Raw genomic sequence first — 15570 nt, forward strand, 5'->3', positions numbered from 1 at the left:
GATTCTGTGTCTCCCTCTCTCTCTGTCCCTCCCCCACTTGTGCTCTGTTTCTCTCTCTCTCAAAAATAAATAAACATTAAAAAAATTTTTTTAAAAAAGACTATTTGTAATTATAAAACACGTGAGACATTCAGCAATAACATTTAACCTTAAATAAATGCTTTATTTCAGGAAGTCCTCCTCAAAAGGCAAAAAATGGAATTTTAACTTTAAAATTTAAAGGCCAGAGTTTAACTATGTTCATTTAGAACACTTAAAAGTATTTATGGATGACTTTTTAAAAATCCTACATCTATCCTAAGCAATATATCCTAGCAATATATCCTAAGTAAAAATCCAGAATATCACAGTCAAAATACCAAAGTTTTTCTATGTACACCTGCAATAATCTTCCTGGAAAAAAAACCCCAAAACTGGAAATCCAACATAAGAGAACAGTTTGTTAAATTTAGTGGATGTGAAATGAAATGTCATATAAAAAAAGCAGGATACAAAATACATATGAATACAACTAAATAAAAACATATAATCATACGTTAAGATGAAAAGATAAACACTATAACATGTTACCTCTGAGTGGTACAACTGAGTGGTTTTCATGTTCTTCTATATACCTTTGTTTATTCAAACTTTATAAAATAAAAAGGCATTATTTTTATAATTAACATGTCAAAACATTTCATATCAAATTCCTGTTATAAAATACAATGTTTAAAATCAGGCAATCAATATTTCTGCATTTCTACATTTCTCTTAATAAAAACAGCCCTCTTATCAAAGACTTAATATTAAAGTCCTACTGAAAATTTTTTTTAATGTTTGTTTATTTTTGAGAGAGACAAAGTATGAGCTGGGGAGGGGCAGAGAGAGAGGGAGACAAAGAATCAGAAGCAGGCTCCAGGCTCTGAGCTGTTAGCATAGATGCGGGACAGGAACTCAAATGGTGCAATCATGACCTGAGGCGAAGTCGGATGCCTAACCCAGGTGCCCCTTAAAGCCTTATCTAAAAGAGAACAGAAGTCAAATTGTACAGTTCTCAATAGCCAAAAAATGACACCAGAGAGCATGAATCAGGATAATTAACTACCATGAATGTTTAAATATAATGATACTAAAAATATAAATACAAACAAAAGAAAACTCAGAGCATTTGAAGAATGCTAGGGAACAAAATCATTATCTTAAAAGCTGGTAAATGAAGAGAACCAATGTCACATTTATCCTGGTTCCTATAGGAATTGCACCGCAGGGTAAACAATAGTTCAGGGGGAAAAGTTCTTTTGAGAAATTCAGCTAATAAGCATTTTGCATTCTTTAAAGAATGTAGGATGGTTACTAACATCACAAAAAGAAAACCAGGGATTATGCATCTCCTGAAAAAAGTATACAATACACCTACTACCTAGTCTTGAAGAGGAAAATAAAACTTTAAGTGCTGAAGAGCAGCAACAAAATCAATGACTGGATGTCTTTAACATTTCAATCAGACTTTGAATGTAATTAAAATCATGTAATTAATAAAGCTGACTTTTAAAGACAAATAAAAATTGTGAGATTACAGAAACTGTGCCCTCTTTTCCCTCTCTGTGGAACACTTATAGAACTGGTCATAAACTAGGCCACAAAGAAAAACTCACTTAATTCTAATATGGACATTATTCTGGCCAAATAGTCTGATTATAATAAAATATAAATTAGAAAATACTAGCAAAGTGTTTGAAACCAAATTACTTAAAAACACGCAGTCTTAAAGGTTAATATCAGACTTGAGGCATGCTGCCCCCTCTAAGAGGCGCTTCCTTTAAAAGCAAAAACCTTTTTTTTTTCTTTTTGCAAAAAACCACCTTTAAAAGTCTAAAACATTTAAAACCAGACAGATTCAGGGCAATAATCACTATTCTTACTATTATTATTTAGCATTATTCTGAATGTAGAGATTAAAAAAGTAACCTAGGAAACACAAATAGGGGCAATTGTTTCAGGAACAGTAGAAGAGGATATTGTCAATACTAGGATTTTCCCCAAGACATCCAAAACTAGCAACAAAAAACTACTTTTACACTACATAAGAAAATCCACAGAATATGTCTTTTGAAATCAGTAGCCTTCCTGTATGGCACCCAGATTAAAAATAATGATGAATGAAGGAAAACTGTTCCATTCTCATAATATCAACAAAAAGATTCATTAGAAATTTCTATAAAAGAAATGTGCAAGAAGTACATTCTAAAACTATAAAACTGTACTAAAATGCAAAATATCTGAATAAATGGTGACACATAAGAATTTTCTAAACTATGTCTTAATACTCGACAGCTAGGACTAACTGACAAGTATTTTAAAGCAAATAAAATAACCAGGACCAATGAAATACCTGAAACATTCTTCCCTCTAACCAGAAAACAAAATAATACAAAAAAAACCAACCTCCCTCCCCACTTTACTATCTTCTGTTCCTAAGACAGCATCAAATTGAAAAAATAAAAAATAAAAAAGGCAAAATTTGCAGAGAACACTAGAGGATCAGGAATTTATTACTCTGACTTTATTCCAGGACTAAGTCTGTCATCATTACGTATAATATTAAAAATGCAGATATAGCTTCTCATTGGTAGGAACAGTGAGTGAACAGAAAAAATAAGGAGTTTTCTCAGAAATCCACCTCTCCTTCTCTTTTCACTCAACTACCCATGTATTCAAAAAGCATTTCTAGAGCAAAAGACATACACAGGACAAGAATATGATTCATATACTTTGTTCCTTTACACTATGAACTCACAATCAGATGTGAGGAAACACATACTGGAAAACTATACAGAAGGGGGGGATAAATGAAGTAGTATTAGAGTTTTGTGATTTTTTTTTTTTAAGCTAATGTTTCATCACATGTAAATGACCACGGATGTGAATCTTCAAAGATTAGAAAGCTGTCATCACTGTAAATAAGCAACCCAAGGTCAAGAAAATCTGAGCATTTGGGGAAAGAGGCAGGAAGAGGCACAGGAGATGGCTCTAGGGAGAGGAACAGAGCCAAGAACAGCATACTGTGGCAAAAAGACACAACCAAGAGAAATGTTCCTTATTCTCCCATTTCACTTCCAGAGAGGTCAAGCTGAGGATCAAGAAAAGGGATACACTATCAGAAACAAACAACAATAAAGGATATCAATTCCAAGTGTCTGCTGATAAGGAAGAAAAGCAAATTAGGTATTATCTAAAGTAGAGAATACCTTACATTTCCATGCTCTAGATTGCTTTGCAACTCCCAACATTATTATCTACTCTGAATAGACAGAATAGTTACTGATTTCAACACAGTAGCCAAGCCAGCAGGCGCAGCATGATTTTACAAGTTTGCAGAGAATTCAAACTGCTCCAGGTCTGTCCCTAGGGCAAGTCATTTAATTCCTGTATTAGTAAAACCTGGATTTCCTCACAAGGCTATGGTGATAGGTAATTGATTAATGTACAAGGAAGTCATTCTGACTTAACTGAACTACAATGGGGACCCAGGTACCAGTTGTTCTACATTTGAGAACCACTCACTGCACCTTAGCAGACTGACTGGAGCACAATGTATGGCTTAAAATATATTTAAATCATTAAAAACATAATACTAATATAATCTGTTTCAATTAACGAGGCTACATACATCTTAGGATATTTGTTTACTACATAATTATTTGTTCATATTCAAAGGATAGCCTGTCTATCCTTTAAGACTTCTTTTCATGAAGTGCTCCTTCATTCCCAAAGTGCTCTCTGTTCTCTGTCCCTTAATAGCTTGTACCAAACCTATTTTCCACATTTTACTTCTTAGAGTAGTTACATATGTTTCTTTATTCATTATTGTATTTCTGGCTCCTATACATATATCATATATAACCTTCAACTCGAACCAAAGAATGAAACAAGACAGACATTCTGAAAAACATTTCTTTGACTCAAGATATGAATATATCTTGAGAAATATACTGGCTTATGTAACTAAAACAGCTCACTAGAGCTAATCTATTTTTGAAAAGAAAAAATACACTTCAAACAATAAATATTTTACCTAATTAAGCAAAATGACTTTGAAACACTGAGTAGGTTTCCAAAACACACTAAAAAACAGGCCCATTATCTTTACCAAGTATAGTACTTCTGATGGATGGAAGGTTTTAAATGGACAAGAAAAGCTGAAGTATACACTTCTCTTTATCCCCATCTATACGCCAGGCTAAACAATAGTCACTGAAGTTTCAGCAGATTGTATTTGGCAGTTATATTCTTTATGATATATTAAAATTGACAACTTCTGGAATAATATAGTCATCCACTATTAATACCTAATAATGATGCCTCTATTCTTTTCCCAGTTGCTTCTCTCTGGAGGCATGGATAAGGAGCATTCATATGTTGAAAGACTTTATTGAACATTTAAGAGCCAGACATGGCAACAGGGAATGGAAACGTTAAAGTAACAAATGGTCTTGGAGCATACAGCCTAGAAGGAGACAGATAACTGATTATTTCAATATGATGCTCTGAATATAGACTTTACCAGTCATATGGTTAATTTGCTCATATCTCTGTTCCCCCACATTAAAAAGCTTTTTCAAAATTCCTCCTTATCTAACCAAATCCCACCTCAATGTTCAGGTGCACTTCCCCTTTCCCAGGTATACAGCCTGGGGGTTTCTTTCCTCTAGAACACAGGGTTAAGAGCAAGAGCCCTGTGGTCTTCAGGCAAACCAGCCAATATATTACCTCACTAAGCCTCATTTCTTCAAAGGTAAAACTGGGGTAACAAACATACCTACAATTCATAGGGTTGTTTGTGAAAATTAAATGAAAAAATGAATGTAAAGTTATTAGCATAGTGCTGGCACGTTCTGAGGCCTCAATATATGATAGGTAGTATCTGTACCTCTCATTCAACAATCTATTAATTAATGCTCTCTTGTAAGATCCCTCAGTTTAATTTTTGAACTGTTGTAACTTTCCATTTCTTCCCTTATACCTTTATAGCTCAAGGCGTAGTTGTTGATGATACGACCTGAATCACAGAAAGAAACCTGTAAAATTAATAGCTTTCATATTTTGGGGGCCACAACCTGCCATCACCTATAATCCATGATATACACGTAAACATATATATAACAAATTAAGGTCATGAACATTCATCTTTATTCCTCTAAATTTACACTAATAATTCTAAAGCAGTTCACTAGAAAAGAAACAAAACGGCCCAAAACAACAACAAAAAAACAAAAAACTGGTAAGACCTAAATTGATTTCACAACTCTATGGTTATAACCCACAAGTGAAAAATTCTCTATAAGCATTAATAAATCAAAATGTAGATTTAAAAAATTGTGATACCATACAAACTAAAAAAAAGTCCACAAAGTGAAAACCTTTTAAGATATTTGTTTATGTAATTATAATTTAAAAAGAACTATCACATTTTAAATCATTCCTGAATTTGTTAAATAACTTTTTTCCTGCCATACACAAAATAGGGACCTCTGCTTGACACATGTTGACAGAAATTTGACAACATCTTACTTATTGGTATCTCTGGAAGTAACCCATTTTCCCTCAAAAGAGAAACTTTCTGACTAAACTCTTCAGGAATCTGGGGTGCCTGGGTGGCTGAGTTAACTGAGCAACCGACTCCTGATTTCAGCTCAGGTCAAGATCCCAGGGTCGTGGGATCACACCCCACATCGGGCTTCAAGCTGAGCGTGAAACTAAGATTCTCTCTCCCCCCCTCAGACCCTCTCCCCCACTTGTGCACGCTCTCTCTCTAAAAAAATTAAAAACATAAAAAACACTCTTTAGGAATCAGCCTAAAATATAAACACTCAACTGCAAAAGCTTGCGTTCATAAAATTTCTTACTCTAAAAACTTCTACTCTATCCTTGGCTTAAAAAAAAATTTGTCAGGGGCATCTGGGTGGCTCAGTCAACTGGGTGGCTGACTTCAGCTCAGGTCATTATCTCACGCTTTGTGGGTTCAAGCCCCACATGGAGCTCTATGCTGACAGCTCAGAACCTGGAGCCTGCTTCAGATTCTGTGACACTCTCTCTCTCTCTCTCTGCCCCATACCATGTTCGTGCTCTGTCTCCCTCTCAGAAATCAATAAACATTAAAAAAAAATTTTTTAGGGGCACCTGGGTGGCTCAGTCGGCTAAGCGTCCGACTTCAGCTCAGCTCATGATCTCGCAGTTCGTGGGTTTGAGCCCTGCGTCGGGCTCTGTGCTGACAGCTCAGAGCCTGGAGCCTGTTTCAGATTCTGTGTCTCCTTCTCTCTCTGACCCTCCTCCATTCATGCTCTATCTCTCTCTGTCTCAAAAATAAATAAACGTTAAAAAAAACAAATTAAAAAAAAATTTTTTTAAAGAAATTTGTCAGAAAACGAGATGAAATATCTATGCTGAAAAGCCCCAAAATGTTTTAGTAAACATTCCATTTAGAGTGTCTACCATTAGGAGATTATAAACCATTTTTTAATAAATTTTTTTTAATGTTTATTTTTTTTTTCTGAGAGAGAGAGAGGGCGCGTGTGTGCACATGAGCGGAGGAGGGGCAGAGAGACAGGGAGACACAGAATTCAAAGCAGGCTCCAGGCTCTGAGCTGTCAGCACAGAGCCCAACATGGGGCTCAAACTCACGGACTGTGAGATCATGACCTGAGCCAAAGTCGGACATGTAACCGACTGAGCCACCCAGGTGCCCCTAAACCATTTTTTAATAATTCTTAAGTAATTTCTGCCTTATTTGAACTACAATACTATTCTCAAACCCATTTCATAGCTGCAATGGTGTTAGTTTTTTCTTGGTAAGGGAAAAGGTCTTTAGTATATTTCAATTTTTTTTTTAAGTTTTTATTTATTTATTTTTAGTAATCTCTACCCCTAATGTAGGGCTTGAACTTACAACCCTGAGATCAGGAGTAGCATGCTCTTCCAACTGAGGCAGCCAGGGGCCCCTTCACTATATTTTTAAACTCTAAAGTTTAGGTTCTATATATTTTTTTAAATGTGTATTTATTTATTTTGAAAGAGAGAGGGCGAGCATGAGCAGAGGAGGGAGAGAGAGAGAGAGAGAGAGCGAGAGAGAGAGAGAGAGAGAGAGAGAGAGAGAGAGAGAGAATGAATCCCAGGCAGGCTCCACACTGTCAGTGCAAAGTCTGACATGAGACTCAATTTCACAAACTGTGAGATCATGACCTCAGCTAAAACCAAGAGTTGGAAACTTAACCAACTGAGCCACCCAGGTACCCAGTTAGGGTCTATGTATTCTGAAAAAAAGTCACACCACCCTAAAAGGTGATTACCATTACCCAAAACTATGGTTCACCTATCAAAAAACTGCATTACTGTACCCTAAATTATTTTATACTAAATGTATTTTTTTTTAATTTTTTTTTCAACGTTTATTTATTTTTGGGACAGAGAGAGACAGAGCATGAACAGGGGAGGGGCAGAGAGAGAGGGAGACACAGAATCGGAAACAGGCTCCAGGCTCTGAGCCATCAGCCCAGAGCCCGACGCGGGGCTCGAACTCACGGACGGCGAGATCGTGACCTGGCTGAAGTCGGACGCTTAACCGACTGCGCCACCCAGGCGCCCCTATATTTTTTAAGATTCTATTTTTTAATGTAATTTTTGAGAAAATGCACGCATGTGTGCATGAGCGGAGAGGGGCAGAGAGAGAGGGGAGACAGAGGATCCAAAGCTGGCTCTGTGCTGACAGCAGAGAGCCTGAGGTGGGGCTCAAACCTGCGAACCATGAGAACATGGCCTGAGCTGAAATTGGGTGCTTAACCAACTGAGCCACCCAGGTACCCCAATATTTTATTTTTTTAAGTAATCTCCACACCCAACGCAGGGTTCAAACTCACAATCCCAAGCTCAAGAGTCTCATGCTTTACTGGCTGAGCCAGCCAGGTGCCCCTTAATACTAAATATTCAGGCATAAAAATTATTATAGATTTATTTTTATTTTTATTATTATTTTTCCTAATGTTTACTTTTGAGAGAAAGAGTATGCACAAGCAGAGGATGGGACAGAAAAAGAGAGGGAGACACAGAATCCAGAGCAGGCTCCAGGCTCTGAGCTGTCAGTGCAGAGCCTAACATGGGGCTCAAACCCACAAACCATTAGATCATGACCTGAGCCGAAGTTGGACACTCAACTGACTGAGCCACCCAGGCGCCCCTAGATTTATTTTTAAATGAAAGTCTCAAACTCACCGATGAAACCTATTCTCCCCGACCCCCACTTTGGATTATGAAACACACCATTCTTTTATTTAACCAAAATGCTCCTTTCCTCCACTTCTTTTATTAAATATATACTACTTTCTTTTGAATAGAGTATTAAAATAGACCTCATCCCAGGTTTGTTTTCTCCATTTGACTGTAAAAGTTTCGTAGAATTTCATAATGCTTTAGTTTACAAAGAATAAAAAAGTAAATTATAATATTATTGAGTACCTATGAATGTATACACTGCAGTACTAAATGCTGGGAGTGGAGGAAAGGTGTTAAGCATGGAGGACATTGACCTCCAGAAAGCTCACAGTAGAGGGAAAATATGCACACAGACTACAAAAGCATGAACAAGGGATCAAGAGGGAGTGTGCTAAAAGGGAAGAAATGCTGAGTGTAGGCCGAATATGGAAGTAGCCAACCTCAAGATTCCAAATGGGAATGAATATTTATAGTATGTGCTTTTAACATTCCACTGGCTGTGTCAATGAATATAAAGGTTTTGTTGTTGTTTGCTTGCTGTTGCTTTTATTACCATGTTCTCAGCTTGCCATTCATACTGTATGAGATTTTGATCTAATTTTCTACAAAGGTTAGAGAGAAACACAGATTTGGATTTTGTACAAAAAAGATGTACAGTGAGAGGAAGATTCACTACAAATGAGCCTCATTTAACAGAAAAATTAACTCCCAGGTTCCACAATGAGAAAACTGGTTTGGAGGTTGTGCCCTTATTTACCACTAAATAAATAAGCACCCCTTAAAAACAAACAAGTCGCCTCCATTTCACTTAAGAACATGTCTTTCTAAGACAATTTTATAACACTGCAGCAAGACGACTTAGGAAAATTGTTTAAAAAAAATTTTTTTTAATCTTCATTTATTTTTGAGAGAGAGACAGAGACAGAGACAGAGTGTGAGCAGGGGAGGGGCAGAGGGAGAAGGAGAGGGAGACAAAGAATTCGAAGCAGGCTCCAGGCTCTGAGGAGCCTGACGTGGGGCTGGAACTCCCGAAACCTGAGTTCACAACCTGAGCCAAAGTCAGCTGCTCAACCGATTGAGCCACCAAGGGGGCCCTGGGAAAATTATTTTTAAATGATACATTCAGATTTCTGAAGAACAATGAATGGTTCTGTTTTACTAGATTTTTTTTTTTTTTTTCTAACTGCGCTTCTCAGTGCCTCCATTTAGGGCATTAAAACATAAGATTTTTTTTTAAGTAATGCACTTAGAATTCATATTTTCTTCCCCCAAATTTGTTGACGGAGCTACACCTTGCCTAGGCTGTCCTTAACGAACAAAAATGTGTGCTAAGAAAAAGAGCACACTGGAACTTCCCAAGAGGGCAGAAATCTTTCACTCACTAACATATCCCAAGTGCCAAAAACAGTGCCTGGCCCACAAAGAGCACTCAGGAAAATAACTTGTTCAAAGATTCCTGCTTCTACTACTTTACATCAAACTATGTATTAGCTAATAAGAACCTCAGTGTCTTTGTTTTTAAAAGGGAGATAATTCAAGGGAGTCCTTGTTGCTCCAGGGTTGATTCTATGCCTTAGAAGTTAAGATGTCATAATACACAAATGTTCATTAATAAGCTGTATTTTAAATTTCTGTCCATGGGGTCTATTTGCAATAAGCCTTAGACAAAACAATCCAAATGGAAACTCACAAGTAAAATCACAAATTTTGCAAAGTAGAACTTCATGAGGTTGACCAAAGTGATAATGGATCATCATTCATGTTTTTAGCTTAGATAATGGCATCGGTATTGACTTTTTTGGTTTAACCCCTTTTCCCTTAGAGATACATCCTGGAAGCACTTATGAATGAAGTAATATGTTCAAAAATAATGGGGGTGAGTGGGCATGGAAGGAACATGATTGGCCATGAGTTGATAACTGGAAGATGGGTTAGAGAACTATTCAAATCACATTTATTGACAAATGAGATTCTGGCAATAACATCCTGTTAACTAGAGGAGAAAAAACTGACGAAGTGTTTTAAAAGAATGAGTAAGAGAGGTCCTTGAGGGGCACCTGATTGGCTCAGTCAGTAGAGGATGTGTCTCTTAATCTCAGGGTCATGAGCTCAGGCCCAACATTGGGCATGGAGCCTACTTAGAAAGAAAGAAAGAAAGAAAGAAAGAAAGAAAGAAAGAAAGAAAGAAAGAGAGAAAGAAAGAAAGCAACTAAAGAGGTATTTGAAAAATGGGAAGGGCTTCATATATATATGAACTTTGTGCTCAATTTTGCTTTGAACCTAAAACTGCTCTAAAAAAGTTTGTTCATTAAAAAAAAAAGGATAGTTTATTGCACTGTTACACAACTTTGTCAGAAAAATTCATATTCCCAAAATCATTTAATTCATTTACTTTGTCTTTCTATGGAAAATCAACTTTTAAATCAACTTTACAAAGAAACTTTGGTTCTTGTTCGGAGTGTTGTCACATAGTAACAATGGCAAACCTTTTCTACTACTTTCCCAACTGGTTTTCACTGATGAATGTGGTAATGTGTCAAGACTTTAAGATTTTTACTAAAAACAGGCACTTCTATTTATTGTGTACTTTACAATTTCAACACACAAACATTAGATATCCTAAATAAGTTCATTGTGTTAATAGATAACTGAGATTCAGCAGTTAGCATTTTCCACTTTCTCCCTTAACAAAGAGATGATACAAATTTGGGTGCTCTTGTGGTCAGATTATTACTTTCCATAAAAGGAGTTCAGTGTATTTGATAATTCTTATCTTGACTAAACTTAGGTTTCCGGTGGTTATATAATCTAATTAAATACATTATGTGGTTTCAACTGGGATAATCCAATTCCTATTTTAGAAGCCTACATAATTAAACAAGGAAGTTACAGTTTAATTAGCAAATGAAATGATTTATCAATATAATAGTCATATCATAATAATAAAACAGCACAGAAGTTAACATTTCACTCTAACAACAAAAAAACCCACATTTAAATGTGGTGGGGGGGGCACCTGGGTGGCTCAGTTGATTAAGCATCTGACTTTGGCTCAGGTCGTGATCTCAGGGTTCGTGAATTCGAGCCCCACGTCGGGCTCTGTGCTGACAGCTCAGAGCCTGGAGCCTGCTTTGGATTCTGTATCTCATCCTCTCTCTGCCCATCCCCTGCTCATGCTGTGTCTGTCTCTCTCTCTCAATAATAAATAATCGTTAAAAAAAAATTAAAAATAAAACATCTTCGTAAAAACATTTAAATGTCCTTCATAATACAGTAAGCCCACATCCTTCACGAGAATCAAAATTCTGATTGAAAAAAGCAAACACTAAAGAATTATATCCATAATGTAATTACAGGTAAACTTATAGGAAATAATAGCCCATTCACTTGTTTTCCTTCCTCTAGACCAACTTAAAGGAACACAGAGCTAGAAAGGCCCTTTAGCACTAACTCAGTGATTTTTGGATCCCTGAGCAGGCTTCAGGGGCTTCTATGGTCAGTGAAGTGTTAAAACGAAAAAAAATCGTTGCAACTGCATTCTTCCCAAAGACCCCAACATTGTTTTTCTGATTTTGCTTTTATACAACAGTCCGTGGCTAAGTTTTAAGTTTGAAAAACCACTAAGAGTCTATCACACTTTCCAAGAGGACTCTAAAGCTTCAGAGAGGTTAAGAAAGACCAAAATGATAATGTTCATGGCAAGGCCAGGTAAAGAGAAACTGACATCTTCAAACTAGACCTCCACCGCCTCACGTGAAAGGTCCAAAGGACAAAGGAAGAAAAAGCAAGTTTCAAGATTACCTTTATTCAACTCCGTCATGGGCCATACCAGTTATCCACCAATACCTTTCACTTAGTGTCCAGGAACAGTCTTTCCTGTGACCATTATTAGGTTTGAGCCTCTCTTCTCCAATTTGTTTCCTTGCTTCTTAAAAACTGTCCCTGTGATATTATGTCACACAATGTCTCTTTAACAGGCAGTTCTAATACTTTAACTTGTTCATGCAAGAGAGCTTGTATTTTATCACAGGCCAATTTTTAAAATACACAGAAATAACCTTTCTCACAGAGATACTACATAGACCCACAAGTCTTGAAATGGATGGAAACAGAATGACAATAAGTACTAAGGTGAGGTAAAAAGTAAAAAAAAAAAAAAAAAAGGGAGCCTGAATATCCCCAAACCAGAACTCTATCCCACACAGACCTGTGATGCCCTGATTAGGGGTGTATACTTCTGGTCCGGGATCCAGTCCCAGTGCCTCTGAACAGCATTTACACTCTGGTCTTCTTTAGGAATGTGCTTGATCTATGCAACTATTCCCAGTGCTTTACAAGCTGCTCAAACAGTCCTTGCAGAAAGATACACATTGGCTTATTTGAGGCTCTACAGGATAAAAAATAAAATCATAAAATACCACACCAGGGCTGTCTCCCAGGAATTATTTAGTCCAACCCCTTCATTTTTCACAAGAATGCTAATATACATGAATTAAAGTCACTTTCCCACCATCACAGAGCTACTACTGGTAGAAGTTAGATTTTGTTTTCATTACTACTTTCCATTCTTCTACAAAGTACTAAATATGATCACTGCTCAGCTAATTGCCAGCTATCATCACATGTTTTGGCATCATTTAGATGTAAACTTGTGCAACACAAGGCTTATTAAAAAACAACAAGTGCAACTATAAACAGGTCACCTTAACATGACTTAGGAGAAAAAAATACACCCAAGATCACAACATGTCCCACCAAGTTCAGAATGTCTCATACTGCAATCCTTAGAATCAGTTTGTTCCAAAATAAAATCCTCACAGCATTTCTTGCTAGTTACTTCGACATAAATGGTTTGAGTTTCATAGGCTAGTAAGCTTCATCAACTGCAATCTTGCCCTCAACACCAAGGACTGTCTCCACTGTATTTTTAGCCATTTCCAGATAAAAGCTACATACACATCATAAGCCAAAAATAATCAAACTCTAGGTGCTAATTTGCCAAGCTTAGTAATAAGTATGTCAGAAAACAATGCTTAACTATGCCTGTGAAGATTCTAGATTCAGAAATCCAAACCAGGTAAGCATTCACACATTGGTATATATTGTGCATCTAAAAGAAGCTGTGTCCCCCAAAATGGTTATTCTCTGGCAAATCTAATAAGAATGATTAAAATGGGGAATTACTGGAACCGACAAAGTATTTTTACTGTGTCTGAGTAAGACAAACACATAGAAGCTCACATGAAAAATCATTTGATTTCAATCAGTTATAAAACATAGAACATTGCTGTTTTGACTAAAAGTGGTTCTTTTCCCTGTTGCATTTCTTTTTTCCCAGAGTCTCCTAAGAATCCTAAATACACAAACTTCTTTACACTCTCTTCAAGAGGAGAGCTGTTAACCTTGACATTTTATGGTCACTCTTTGAAAAGGGAAAAACTAAGTGTTTAAGTTTTGCTTTTTAATTAAAAAGGTAATTATTCCCACCACCACTGCGCCAAGTGGAGATGAGAAATTTGTCAGAGGCTCCCTAATAATTGGCAGATAAGAATCATCCTGTGAGGAAATGTAGACAAGACTATTGCATTACAAAACCCTGAGTCATCACCCAGTTCACTCAGCAGATTTGGGTAAACAGTGGATAAGTGACTTATGTCTTGTGTGTTTATCCATCCATACCCACATTCATGAACATACAATGTTACCAGATTTTGTGTACAGTTAACCAAACAAGATACAGCACAACTTTCTTAAAAAATTCTTCTCTCACAACGAAGATACCCATCTTGCAAATAAAGTGCCTAACCTTTCCCCCTCAGACCGTATTTTTACTTGCTGCCCCCCCCCCCCTCAATTTCAGTGGCACTATAGCTTAAGGAGAGTTTGTGCAAAAAAAAAAGAAACAGTAATCAAACAATAACATAACTCCTGAAACTGATTTTTAGGTCATCTATATTCATCTGAGCGACTCAAAAATTAACGCAAGCCCTGTACTAATAACGCCCTGGACAATATGACAGCTCTCTTCTATTTTCCTTAGGGTCGCACATTTCCAAAGGAAATGTCACAACTGGAGAAACATACACTTTCCCGATGTTCTAAGACTCAACATTCTCAACATTAACTGTCTAGTATACAGCTCAAGAAAGCGCTAAGAGCTGATTTTGAACCAATCTATTCAATCAAACCCACAAAGACTGAGCAGGCCCAAAAAAGCAGAACCTACAAGTTCCCTACGGCCTCCTTCCCATTCAGAAAGTTACGAGACCTGAATTGAGGGCTATAAAGAGGCGGAGACCGTAGAGGAAGAACCGGAGGAAGCACCAGGAAAAGTCGAGTTACTCCCCCATAGACGAATCCTCTCCTCCCATATCCCCTATGGGCAAAGGTTCAGGACCCTTGGGGGACCCTTCATCTCTCCCTGAGGGCCTGGTGCCCTCCGGCTCCCCAAGATGCCGTAGGTCGCAAGACAACAACCTAAACCCTTGGGGAGAAGCAGCTAGGGAGGACGTACAAGGCTGGTGAGGACAGAGGAGGTCCCGCTGAAAAGTGGCAGGGAGCGGACTTGAGTGCTTCTCAGGCTTCCTGTAGCGATTCTCCGACTACTGCTCGGAGACCACCGGAGGGTCGAGTCGGGGCAGAGCTGTGTCCAGCGGTCCGGTGTGGACAAAGAGCCGCCGCTGCCCTTGCCCCGGACGCTTTCCCACTGAGCCTTTGCCCCCCTTTGCCCACGCACCCACCCTGCAGACCCGAACACACTTACGTGGAGAGTTTCCTGGTCCAGAAGAGGCCCCCGGGCCACAGCTCTTGGAGCTGCACGGCCCGGCCCAGGTTGCTTTTGATCTGGGCCAGCTGCAAGTCGGACTCGGCGTCCAGCCGCTCGGCATAGGGCAGCAGCTTGTTGTAGACGATCTCCTTCTGCGGGACGAAGCCCCGCGAGTCCGGGCCGGGACGCCCGCCGGGCTCCGGGGGATCCCCGCCGCCCGCCCGCTCGGCCGGCTCCATGAGCCTAGGGACACCCCCCCCACCCCCTCCCACCCTAACCCTCCCCGGCCCCCACCCCTCTCCGGGCTCCGCCTCCTCCGCGTCGTCGTCGCCCCGCGGCCGTCGGCAGCCCGTAGCCCTCGGCCCGACCGCTGGGCCCCCTGCGCTGGCCGGCGCGCTGCTGGTCCCCGCGCGATCCCAGTTCGTTGGCGGCGGCAGCGGCCGCTCTGCCCGCCCCGCACCGGCTCGGCTGGTGACGCTGCAGCAGCCGGGCCCGCAGGTTCCGGACGGGCCTCAAGTCACTTCCGGGGCGGGGCGGAGCGACGGCGTCGGAGGAGG

General features: G+C 38.9%; 1 protein-coding gene across 3 annotated transcripts in view; it reads right to left on the reverse strand.

Moving 5' to 3' along the window:
- PSME4 (proteasome activator subunit 4) overlaps positions 1-15261 on the reverse strand; it is a 99896-nt gene extending 84635 nt beyond the window's left edge. For 2 of the 3 annotated variants that reach the window (XM_047852457.1, XM_047852456.1), the window contains exon 1: positions 15011-15261. In XM_047852457.1, coding sequence (XP_047708413.1) covers positions 15011-15252 — 242 coding nt within the window. In that variant the 5' untranslated portion in view covers positions 15253-15261. Of the gene's footprint in view, positions 1-12454; positions 12590-15010 lie in introns of those variants that run through there. The other variant, XM_047852458.1, reaches the window with a different exon arrangement.
- Positions 15262-15570: the final 309 nt, after the last annotated feature.

Source organism: Prionailurus viverrinus, chromosome A3 (genome assembly GCF_022837055.1).
Source record: "Prionailurus viverrinus isolate Anna chromosome A3, UM_Priviv_1.0, whole genome shotgun sequence".
Classification (NCBI taxonomy): domain Eukaryota; kingdom Metazoa; phylum Chordata; class Mammalia; order Carnivora; family Felidae; genus Prionailurus; species Prionailurus viverrinus.